The sequence below is a fragment of the Petaurus breviceps genome, unplaced genomic scaffold (genome assembly GCF_028583685.1).
Source record: "Petaurus breviceps papuanus isolate PSGF00001 unplaced genomic scaffold, PetGlider_PUasm1.0 174, whole genome shotgun sequence".
Lineage (NCBI taxonomy): Eukaryota > Metazoa > Chordata > Mammalia > Diprotodontia > Petauridae > Petaurus > Petaurus breviceps.
The window spans coordinates 50,544,727-50,556,744 of record NW_027185761.1 but is presented as its reverse complement, the minus strand read 5'-3'; the positions used below and the strand labels follow the sequence as shown (position 1 = coordinate 50,556,744).

The following is a 12,018-nucleotide window of genomic DNA, read 5'->3' as shown; positions in this document are numbered from 1 at the left end:
TGGGGCAGGAGGTGGCTTCACTGGGGCCTGGCTTTGGGGCAGCTTAATCTTGGTCCTTCTCCCTCCTTTTGAAATTGGCTGCTTTTTCCATCTCCATGGTTGGAGTCATTGTGTGAACTGTGATTCTCGACTGCTGATTTCTCTCTGCAATTGATGTGTCTTGAGTTTCTCTGGGATTCTCAGATTCAGCATCCTTCTCATAATAAAGTTCTGTTGCATTCACACACCAGTTTGTTTAACCATTCCCCTGTCCCTGGATGCCACCTTCTTCGTCTCCATTTCTTTGCTATCACAAAAAGCTTTGCTGTATTTTGGTGCATATAACATACCTATGTATGGACTTTGTTTTCATCCGTGGTCTCCTTGGGTAGATGCCTGAGTCAGCGGGTAGAGATAGCTTAGTTCGGAAGTGTGTTAAACATATATCTGGGAAAGGCTCTTGTCTAAGATTTATTTGGAAAACTAACCCACAGCTTGCATAATATTGTAGTTGAAGACCAAAGACCCATAGGCCTAAAGCATTGAGAAATGGCCTTTTTTTTTTCCATTCTTCAAAGCATAAACCAAATTTTGTTGTAAGTATGTTAAGCACTATTTTCAGCCCTCTGGTAAGCTTGACAGGCAGATAGGAATCCAAATCCCAGAGTTGGACTTTGAGACTGAAGCATAGGTTTAATTGACCGAGGATCAGTTGTTGGCAGAAAAGGGCTTGACTTTTATATAACCAAAACACTTTCAAAACCTAGTCAATTGGATCGACCAATTGTAAGCAATATTTTTAAAATCTCAGTGCAATAAAAAAATCTCTGACCAGTATCATGCCCTTTATATGAAAAAGCAGTAATACAACTAATATCCCTCTTGGCTTATATGTAATATCTAACAATAATTTGTTCATGTTTTCCAGGTAAGTTCTGATCTTTTTAAAAAAAAGAAAGAAGGCATTACTAACAGTAATAAGTCATGATGGGGGGCAAGGGGCACTCAGACACATTTTGTTACATATACACTAAACAAATAATGCTCAATTGGAAAGTAATCTTACTCAATTAATAGTTTATCCTTTTCCAAATGACAAGAGTCTGTCAAAGTTGTCTAGAGGCAGACATTTAATTTACAGCTATTTCTCACTGACCCACTCAACTTTTACATGGCATAAAGGCACCTGAGACTTTAGAGAGAGAATGTGGTGGGTTTAATTTCTTTTTTTTTTTTTTTGAGGAGGGAAAGCAGGGAAGTTGGGGTTAAGTGACTGGCTAAAGGTCACACAGCTAGTTGTCTGAGGGAAGATTTGAACTCGGGTCCTTTGGACTCCAGAGCTGGTGCTCTATTCACTGGTCCACCTAATCTTAGAATTAATTTTTTTTTATTTTGATTCATTAGGTTATGATTCAGAAGCCTTATTTCTAATTTATGACCTCTTCAGAATAAGGAAAAGTAAAATATTTGAGAAAAATCAAGTAATTTTCATTTTTCAATTCAGAGGGTTAATGAAAATGCTCACCTGTAGCTTATTAAAGATGATTTTAAATCAAGCTGATAGTACTTAGTACGAAACTGTATCACTGATAAAAATCATTCTCATACTAGGAAGAGCTTTTAATTAAAACTAGAAAATGAATGTGGAGCCCTGAGAAAGTGGGGGTTGTATACCTCAGTTTTCCTTGATTGCTAGGGTATGGGCAACAATGTCTAGTGAAGGAAAAAGTCAGTGGGACTGGTCAGTGCAGAAGTCTAGGCAGGTTCGGCGACCACTTTCTGCAGTGTTCCATCTCCCTATGAGGACTTGGGGGAGGGAGGCCAGGAGGAAGCAGGCAGCTCTGGCCCTGCTCAGGAGGGTGGGCTCAGAGGGCCTCACTGTGCACCCTCCCATCACTCCCTGTGCCTAGTGCGAAGGAAGGCTGACTGACCGGAATGTGTGCGTTTCTGTAGCATACACGTGCTCAGATATGTAATGTGCACTCAGTCGAGTCCATGAACTAGGAATTCGGGGAAATGTCCCCCTTGGTATCCTCTGGACCAGTGGTTTACAAGTGCTTTGTAGCACTGGGTATGGGTGCCAGAGGGAAAAATAGCAGAGTCCAGACCCTGAAGAATTTGTTGATTTAAAGGATGTTGCAATCTGTGCCACACTTGTGGATGAAAAAAGGCAAACAGGTGAAGGAAACCTGCAGAACGGTCAGGGAAGGCTTTATCTAGAGAAGTGGTGGTGCCCACTGGGTCTTTGAAGAGAGAGAAGCGTTGCTGAGGTCCCAGAGCATGTGCTCCAGGCAGGGAGGACACATCTTTGTGAAAAATTAACATGGATTTTATGGCAGCTGCAGGAGAAACCAGAGAAAATGGTCACTGAGGTCAGCTTCTTGTCGACTGAAGACCCCGTTACTGGTAGGGGACAGGTAAGGAAAATCAAGGCTCCCAATCCATCAGCCCAGGTGGAACAAAGGCAGATGTCCTTGAGGACTCTGCTACCCAGCTAAGTTCCTCAGGAGTCACTACCTGTGATGCTTCAGGCAGTAGTGCCCACCAAGGGGCATTCCCTTTGGGTCAGGAAATGTCCAGCCCGAGGGGAAGTCAAACTGCTTTGGGTGCATTCTGCTTGGAATGACTCCCCTGTCATTCAGAAGTGGGCCCTAAACAGAGCTTTTTCACAATTTGGCACTGCCACATGGCGTGATTCAGTATTGCTGATGCCCCCCACATGCCCCTGGTGCCCAGAGTAACTACAGCTGTAGCACACTCGTAGGGTGCAGGGTCTTGCCCCATCTCCTTTTGTGGCTTTCAGGTCTTGAGACTGAGATTCTGTTACTCTGTTGAGCTCTGCTCGCCCTCTAGCATCGCGGCTGCCCGTCTTCACTGGACACGTCTTCTCATTCAATCCTTCCCACACCCCTGGTCCGTAGATGCCAGCCTCACACAAATGGTCTTGACTCCAGGGCCTAGGCCTTAGCTCCCTTTAGAGCCTGCTCCCCCCCCCCCCCACACACACACACACACGCATGTACACTTCTCAAGGAGCGCAGCAGTCCCTCTGGACAGAGCATGCTTGGCCCTCATGAATTATCAGTCTAGGTCAGACCTAAAGCACAGACCAAGAGACAGAATTCAGTTTTCCCAAGAAAAGTCAGTCCTCTTGATGAACAGTTTTCCCTCCATCAAGGAACTTCCCGGATCAGCATCACTTAATGTAGTGTTTAAAGTCTTCTCTCAATAAAAAAAAAAGGTCAAATGCACCCTAAGGCAGGAGGAATTTCAGGAAGGCTTTTTAACCACTGGGCACCTTTTAAGGTCATTTCATGTTCCTAAGAGCCTTGTTCATGGGGATCTTTCAGAGGCAGTTGGGAGGCAAGATTACAAACATGCACAGAACCCAGGGGTCCAGGCCCTCTCATCTCACGCCTCACTCTGCTCCCCAGCCCTGGAGATATGTGACATCTAGCTACTGACTTGCCCTAGCACTGTGTCAGATTTCAGCTTCTAAGGTAGTTCATTATTCACCTATTTCTCACTACAAGATCAAAGTCTTCCTCCAAAGGGCAGTTGTGTAGTACACCACCTTCCTGGAACCACAGCCAAAGTCAGAGTTTGTAGGAGGCCGCCCCCAAGCACTGGATGGGGGCGTGATCTGGCTCCTGCCATTTAAGGCATCCCAGACTTCAGGCCAGAAGCAAGCTTAGAGATCGTTTAGTCCAACCCCATTATACAGGGAAGGTGTCTGAGGCCAAGAAAGGCCGAGTGAGAGGCCAGGGTTTGAACCGGAATCAGAGGGCCACGCTTAATGTCTCACTAGGACAGTCTCTCCGCCTCGGGGCTCCCGCCATTTCCTCACCTGCCAAAAGAAGAGGACTGGCCTGGATAAAGGTCACTCCTAGTGCCCGAGTCCCCAGCAGACTTGGCTGTCCTCCATGTGTGACTACCAAGACAGCCTGCTAACAGGACAGTCACTATCCTGTAGCCACCATCTGTCTCCATAACAACAAATAAACCCTTTAGAAAACTGGAAAAGGAAATGAGCGACATGGTGTAATTATGCCGAGAGCCCTGCCTTGGGAGGCCAGTGGCCTGTGTGTCCCCCGGTGGCACATGCTAGCTGTGTGACTGGCCACAGGTCTTGACCTCTTAAGAGAGGTACTGGACTGGGAGTCAAGGACCTTTCTAGTTTAAAAAATTGAGAAAAAAATGACCGGGGCAGCGGGTCATCAGCCATGCTCGGTTTTAATCAATGTTATCTTTCCATTTCTTAAATAACTAGGGGGAGAGGTAATTCTATTTAGTGTATTCAACTTCATCAAAAGACCAATAGCCAAACGCTCAAAATAAATGTTGAAACCAAAAACGTCTCTTTATTCTTTACAGCTAGATTGCTTACATAACGAAATAATGACTAATACATAATGAAACGGACTATAACATGTCCAAGTCTTCACCACTGAAGGCATCTTTATTCCGACGAGATCATCAGAGGATGTTCCCCCCCCCCCCTTGTCTGCATGTGCTTTCCTGGAGCCTCACATATTAATGACCCTGGAAAGTTTCTGAACTCGATTCAACAGCAGATCTCCCTTCTTGATAGTTTCTTGGTACTGCCAGTTCTTGCTATCTGGTCTGTTCAAAAACAAAAACATCCATATTTCCTTATCATAGCACAGCATGAAGTCGGCTTTCTGTCATTAAAAAGTAGCTAGTATAATCATTTTAATGGAAGGTGGGAGGGGACATTACCTGTTTGTTTCCACAATTTCATTTACTTTATCTATCTTGCAGTGTAGTCTCCCAGCCGCAATAAATCTGGAAAGTTCCCTAACAGAGGTGAAACAAAGTGTTAATCGAGAGTGGGGGGGGGCGCTAAGCACCAGCCCTAAAGTCAGGAGGACCAGAGTTCAAATCTGGCCTCAGACACTTAACACTTACTAGCTGTGTGACCTTGGGCAAGTCACTTAATCCCAACTGCCCTCCCCCCCTCGCCCCAAAAAGCGTATATTTCTTAAGAAAACTCCTGCACTGTCAATCTATAAAAGAGTACATTACTGATTTAATTTCAGAGTTGTAGCATCAAGAAAAACTGTTTTAAGACTGATCCCCTTTAGTCCTGGCCAGCTTAATAAAGCCTATATTTGGAATAGTTGAGGGGAAAGAACATGTAGAAATCCTGCCTGCTTCCATCGAGGCTACACACCGTAATTATTTCAAAAATACTTCAACCCACAAAGACTATGGCTGCGGGCCACCGGGACCACACTTCCGCTTCTCCAGGGACACCATTTCATCATACGAGGGCTGGTCTCACACAGACCCTACACGACAGTTAAGGGCTTTAACTTTTTACTATTTAGAAAGGCCTGGCATTAAAATTGAGCCCAGTGACTTCAGCATTAAAAACTAGTGTGCCCGTGATGAAGAAAAGTAGATTTTTCTGCTAGGCTAAATCTGCACATAAGAATCAAGTACAGCATTAGTCCTATAGTCAAAGGCAGTCACTGGAAGGGGGGGGGGGGGCGCCTAATTAGCGGTTTATAGTAATGGTTTGGCCCATTTTTACTTTACTTCCTAAAACAGCATTTAAATATTACAAAGACTCAGCACTGATATTTCTATACTGCCCTCTAAATACTTGCTTGTGTTTATTTTCTGGATAACTGAGCTTGAGTCATAGCCTTTACACTTGAGCTACAATCAAAAGGTCAGCTCAGAGTGGAAAAATCCAATTACAAATATTATTCTATGATTAAAGCCCATAGGAAATATTATACGAAGGAACTTTCCATGTAGCTAGATTTAACTACTGCCATAACTAAGTAACCCAGCACAAACCTAAAGCAAAAGTAGATCAACATAAAAAACAAAAAACCCTAAAACTTCCATTTGCCACAATACAAAGCAAGGCAAGGTAAGGGTAGCTTATGCTCTCCCTTCCCACTCCAGGAAATCAGTAGGAAAATGATTGCTACCGCTCACAATCTCTGTCCAGCCAACCATCAGGCCCTTCTCTACTGACCCAAGAGTTAACAGTCTCCTTCACAGAAACCAGTGTCAAAAATTCCACACTGCATCAGGGTATCGGTATTTGTAAAGTATATGCAAGAAGGAACTTCATATTCATGATCTCATTTAATTTCACAAACACCTTTAAAGTAGGCAGGGCCGACACGACCACCTTGCTAGAGATAAAGATCGAGGCTTTATCCAAAGTGACAACAGTGTGCCACCAAGAAGGGTGTCAGGCCTCTAACCAGTCTGTGCACTGACTGCACTGCACCCTCCCCATCCGGGGGGCAACTCTCGCTGAGGATGCCATCGTGCGCTTTTCACACCTGTTGGCTAGGAGAGATTCCATCTGTAAGAAGTGTCGATGGCTGAGCCCCAACAGAATGCATTATGCCAAGAGCTAAAGGTCTTGCACACTAACAACTAATGTTTATCGAGCACTTTTAAACATCTGCAAAGGCCTTTGTGTGTAATCACTCAGCTGACCCTCACAATGAGGTAGGAGCTATCTTCATCCCCATTTTACAGATGAGGGAAAAGGCTAACACTAGTGAGGTGACTTGCCCAGGGTGACAGGGTCACACAGCTGGAAGGGGCCCAAATCTAAGCCAGCATTCTGCCCACTTCGCCACCCAGCTGTGTCAAAGTCTGTAACTAGCTTTCAGTACTACAGCCAAGTGTGTACGGCAGAGAAGGCCACATGATTTAATAGCAAAAGGATAAAGAGCTGGAGAGCTAATCATGTAACACCATCTAGTCCTGCAGTTCTAGGGAAGTCCAAACCTCTCTGGAATTGTTTCCATGTCTATAAAATGGGGATATTAATGCAGCTGTTAGAGCTCACTAGTCTAAAGTACTAAACAAAATGTTAAAAAAAACTAGCATTTTTGCCTCCAAATTGGGGGTGGGACAAGGAGATGAGGTGTGGAAGCAAATGGGTGCAAGGACATACATGATTTTAAACTGTTTTGACTAATTTGCAGTCAAAGGCCTCCGCTAATAAGATGTCGGCCTTACTTACTGATCTATGAACTCCACACCAACTCCAAAAGCTTCCGCCATGTAGCCGAGCGTCAGTGACCTGTAGGACTCCAAGAGCTGGCTGTATGCATGGATTCTCATCTCTCGGACATAGTAGCGATAATGAGGAGCAAAGAGCCAGTCCTTCTTCATCTCCTGCTCAACGATGGCTGCAATAAACAAAGGGCGGTTTTTAAGCACACCATTCCTGGCCATCTGTGTCCTCCTCTAAGTGAATGTGAAGCTGATGTAAAAATGACAGCCAGTGCCTCCCATGAGCTTGGTGTCTGGCTGGCTGACTGAGCAAGAGAAGGGGTGCAAAACCTGTAGCTAGTGTTCCCTCTGACTAGAAAACAAAGGTGGCTTCATGCCAACATTCTCCAAGCCTGCAACATATAGACTGAGAAATATGTGGATCCCAAAGGTCAGGGGGCTAAGAAACACTCACTTCAGGCAGCCTGTCTTACTAATGAGAAGAATCTTCCAACTACTTTGATAAGAGTGAGGCCAAGGTGTGATCGCCATCTCTTTCCAATTCAAAGACTGGCTTCTATGGAGCTTAAGCAACTTAAAATTCTCCAAGTCAGCTCCTCATTCTTACCTCCGTGGAAACTGATGGCAGAGCAGGGGACAAGGTGCACGACATTAGGAGGCTATAATAAGAGGAGAGTAAGAGGAAATACTCTGAGGGACCAGCACATGAAAATAAAAGCAAACAAGTCACTAATCTGTCTGACGTCCTTTCACACTGCTCCTGGCGATCAGCCGATGGTGGTGCGCAGCAAAGATCCATCACGACCAGAGACAACAGTGAAGTCTCAGAATTTTAGGTGCAGAAGGACCTCAGAGATCATTTTTTTTTTAAGCAATTGGGGTTAAGTAACTTGCTCAAGGTTACACAGCCAGTTATTTCTGGGTGTGGTGCTGAGTGTCTGAGCCCGGGATTCGATCTCCAGTTCATCCTGACACTGGAGCCGGTGCTCTTACTCGCTGTGCTACTTGGCCGCCCCCAGAGATCATTTTATAAAGGAAGAAAATGAGGCCCAAAGAGCTTACCTTACCCCAAGATCACAGAGTTAATGGCAGAAGCATTCCTACTACCTCTCACTATCAGTAAGCCCAGGAATATCTCATCTGTCCAGGAGAAAGATGAGAAGCCAAGAAGCTAAAACAAGTCACCAGGCAGCCAAAATTCTTATTACACACTAGTCACTCTCATTCTCTGCCCACAAGAGAGCCCTTCAAGTTCTTACTCAGATACTGGTTACTTTACTTTATATATAAGTCTAACAAACTGGCTATTTGGTATCTATACCCACTGCAGTTTAGCAACAGCAAATCAGAAGGCAGGTCCATTGACAACAATTAGAACTGAAACCTGACAGCAAGGGCAAAATAATGAAAACTGAAACTGGAACTCAAAAAAAGACCCTGGCATCAGGAGCTATTCAGCCTACGAGTAAAGAGCCCCATACACCATGAGCAGCTCTAAGGCTGGGTGCCATCTAAGGCAGGAGGAGGAAGTAAAACGACCTAACGCTACTGCAAAGTAACCCTACCACAAGTGAACATACTGCTCACATTCAACAGGCCTTTTCTCTTTAAGGACTGTATGGACACTATGCCCAAGGCTCAGAACAACAGATAGGAGGCTGAATCACTATTTACTGATGGGCAATTTTTACAGTATGATTCTTCAACATAATTTAAAACCTAAGACATTTCACAGTAATATAAAAAGGCAATCTCAGAATCATCTAGAGCTCACGGAAGCCCCGCCACCCCCATTCAGGATCTCCTTGAAAAGGCATATCAATCACCGGAAACTACTTAAATCTTATGATGAGTCTGCTTCCCCACTCTGTGGGCTCTGTAATCTCTACTACACAAAGTAGAACAAAGATTCCATCAGGATGCACAAAGAAATCTGCAAATGCAGGCTTCTTTAGATTTGCCACCTTAAGGTGGCTGCTTATGGAATTAACTAACAGCAGAATGAAGGCACATGATCAAAATCAGTAACTATATTCTTACCCAATGACTGGAAGAATACTGAATAACGGCATTCATAGAGTGAAAAGAGGTACTGTCGAACTGTGGGCAGGCTGTGCAAGACTTCCAGAATTTCTGCTCCTTTAATAACCTAAAATAGTAAAGCAAACTAATGTTTTCGTTGACCATCAGCTTTTTTTAAATTTGAAGGGGAAAAAAGAAAAAACCCTTTAAAAGCAGGTATTCTCACTTACCTTTTCCCTGAGATCAGGTCTTTCTAAAGCAATCATGCTGACGTAGACAGTGTATGTTACAAATGTTTTGTAATCCATCAGTTCATAGGATGTAAATGTTGAAACGGTGTCAAGGAAGAGTTCAGCTGCTTGCTTAAAATCTCTAATAGCTACACAATAAAGACCTTGATACACCTTTAGGCGATTTCTCCTATCCCAGTCACCTCCTTCTTCTATTAGGCTTAAAAAAAAAATTTTGAGATCATAATCCACTTAGAGATCATAAAAAGAGAAAAATAAAAACTACTAACAATCCTACAATGGCTGCTAAAAGTTACAAATGTATGTTACTTAGCTTAAGTGAGCACTTCTGAAAATACATACTCTTAGGCTGTATAACAAAGATAAAATTCCTCCTGACTACAGGAGTCAGAATCCTAATGGCAAAGGTATAGTAACCTTTTTTTTTTTAAATGAACCTTAATTACTAGTTTTATGTCAAAGAAAATGGGTAGGTTTCCAGAAAGTGAGAGCTCAACAATTGATTCTACCCTCCCACCAGCCCACCCCCTGCAAACCCTTAATAAAAACATGTGACTCACTGCACTCAAACCATGAGGGAATAGCTGTTGGGTGGCCCTCATGTCTAAATGGTACCTTTTAGCCTTCTCAGTGTTTCTCGTGATGAGATCATTATCCATATAAAATAAGCCAATTCTTAGGAGGTAGAATACAATATCCAATCGGTGACCCAGGGCCACAGTCTTGTCATATGTCTTTCGAAAGGCAGTTAGAGCTCCTTCCTGTCAAAAAAACCATTGCTAAGGTTAAAACCAAACACCAGCTAAATACACACTACAAGAGTAAAAAAAAGGAACAAATAAAGTTTATCACATCTTCAGAGTCTAAGAGATCCTAATTCCCATGCACAGATCTGATTAATTTTTTCCTACTCTCAGAACTATTTAACAATGCTACAAAACAACTGAATTCTCAAAACATGCTGTGACAAAGCAATGGGATTCTTCAAAAATTACCAGAGAAGAATCAATGTCCCTCCAGTGCAATGCAGCCCAAACCTTCCATCTCCACATCCCATATGAAAGTAAAGTAACTTCTGGGTTTACCTCATCCGCTTTCTTAGTGGCTGTCTAGCTCTGTAACGCCACCATGGTGGTGTTTTTGTTGTACACAAAGCTACCAGACACGGACAGGGATTATCTGTCCTATCCTTACTAAAGAAAACGGAGCTGCTCATCTTCCCAGCCGCCGATTCTGGAGTCCCTGCTCTGTCCCTGATGGCCAGGGTGATTCTGATGAAGTCACTGACCCTCTGCGCGGTTTCCTCACTAATACAATGAGGGGGTTGAGCAGGCTGACCTCTTAGTTTGATCCCATGTCAAAAATGTTTCCTTATACATACATCTACTGTTCTAGTTAAGTAACCCTTAAAACTACCCAGTGAACAAAAACTAGGGAAAAAACAGAAATTATAACTCTCTATTCTCCATCTTCCCTACATTTTTCCATCAAGTATTATAATACATAAGAGAATCACAATTAGAGTATCTGAAGAAAGTAAACCAATCATAATTCTGAATCAACACCAAAACCACCTTTCTGATTCTAATGAGAAGCTGCTACAAATACCATGCCAACATTTGACTCACAGGCTATTCCCACTGCAATTACTTGAAATACTGAGGCCCTTAAAGACTTATTTTGCTAAGTTTTGCAAATATTCCTAAGTCTTTATATTCATCTCCTGCCCAAAGGTCAGAGTAAATTTGATAAATCAAATATTATTAACATCATGTAAACAATATACCAAACTTAAAATAAAACTGGATAATGAAAATAATTTGAGGGTATTTAACTAACCCTAAAGATGCCCCCATTTCTCTTAAAGTTTTCTTGTATGAAAGTTCTCTCTCTGTCTTGCCAAACTCCTATGTGCCATGAAGTTATATTCATCCTACTCATTTCTTTCCATAAAAGCATACTGGACCAAAACACTTAGCGAATCACAGTTCCTTTGCAATATAACATTCATATTCCAACTACTTTCAGACAGATCCCTATTTAATACCACTCTTACTGACTTCATACAAAAGAAAATTATCCATTGTCACTTGTGACATTCATATTTTAAAAGAGAATTTATTTTAAATGATCAGAAAATTAATATGACAAGAGGATTTATATGACTGACCTTATCCCCAATGCGACACAAATACTCAGCCTTGGCCATCATTGCATCTCGGATTTCACTCTCGCCCAGATTTTTTTCTGCATCTTCTAGTTCATCGTCCAAACGTTTCAACTCTTCTTCATTGGCCTTCTTCATTTTATTTAGCAGCTCCGTATCCATCTGCCAGTCAAGAGACTTACATAAGGCTTCATAATAAGGGGCCATATCTGAAAGAAGGGGACAAGGGAGAAATTAATTAGGGATGCCATATACTGGCTTGCACACCCTGAAATTCCAAGACAGCGTATAACAGCGGGAGGAAATTTGGTCGGAGGATCTTGGTTCAAATCCTGCCTGGGTCTGTCTCTCCCTATCCGCCCTGAGACATGCGGAGCCTCGGCTTCCTTCTCTCTACAGAACAGGACAACACTCACAGCTCTGAGGTCTCTGATTACATGAGCCTCTGGGGTCATTCAACAAGCACTACACTGCGCTACACAGTGGGGACACAAAAACACAAAGACGAGCCAGACCCTGTCCTTCGTGACTCTCCAGTCCCTCACTTCACAATCTGATCACCACAGGGGTGGGCACAGGTGC

The 12,018-nt window shown here is 43.2% G+C and overlaps 1 protein-coding gene across 1 annotated transcript in view; it reads right to left on the bottom strand.

The window, feature by feature from the left end:
- Window positions 1–4,314: 4,314 nt before the first annotated feature.
- PSMD6 (proteasome 26S subunit, non-ATPase 6) overlaps window positions 4,315–12,018 on the bottom strand; it is an 8,492-nt gene continuing 788 nt past the window's right edge. Inside the window, exons 2-8 of the mRNA XM_069084183.1 lie at window positions 11,440–11,645; window positions 9,885–10,030; window positions 9,249–9,468; window positions 9,037–9,145; window positions 7,004–7,172; window positions 4,720–4,797; window positions 4,315–4,602 (exon numbers count right to left, since the gene is read on the bottom strand). Of these exons, the coding sequence (XP_068940284.1) occupies window positions 4,506–4,602; window positions 4,720–4,797; window positions 7,004–7,172; window positions 9,037–9,145; window positions 9,249–9,468; window positions 9,885–10,030; window positions 11,440–11,645 (1,025 nt within the window). The 3' untranslated portion in view covers window positions 4,315–4,505. The remainder of the gene's footprint in view (window positions 4,603–4,719; window positions 4,798–7,003; window positions 7,173–9,036; window positions 9,146–9,248; window positions 9,469–9,884; window positions 10,031–11,439; window positions 11,646–12,018) is intronic.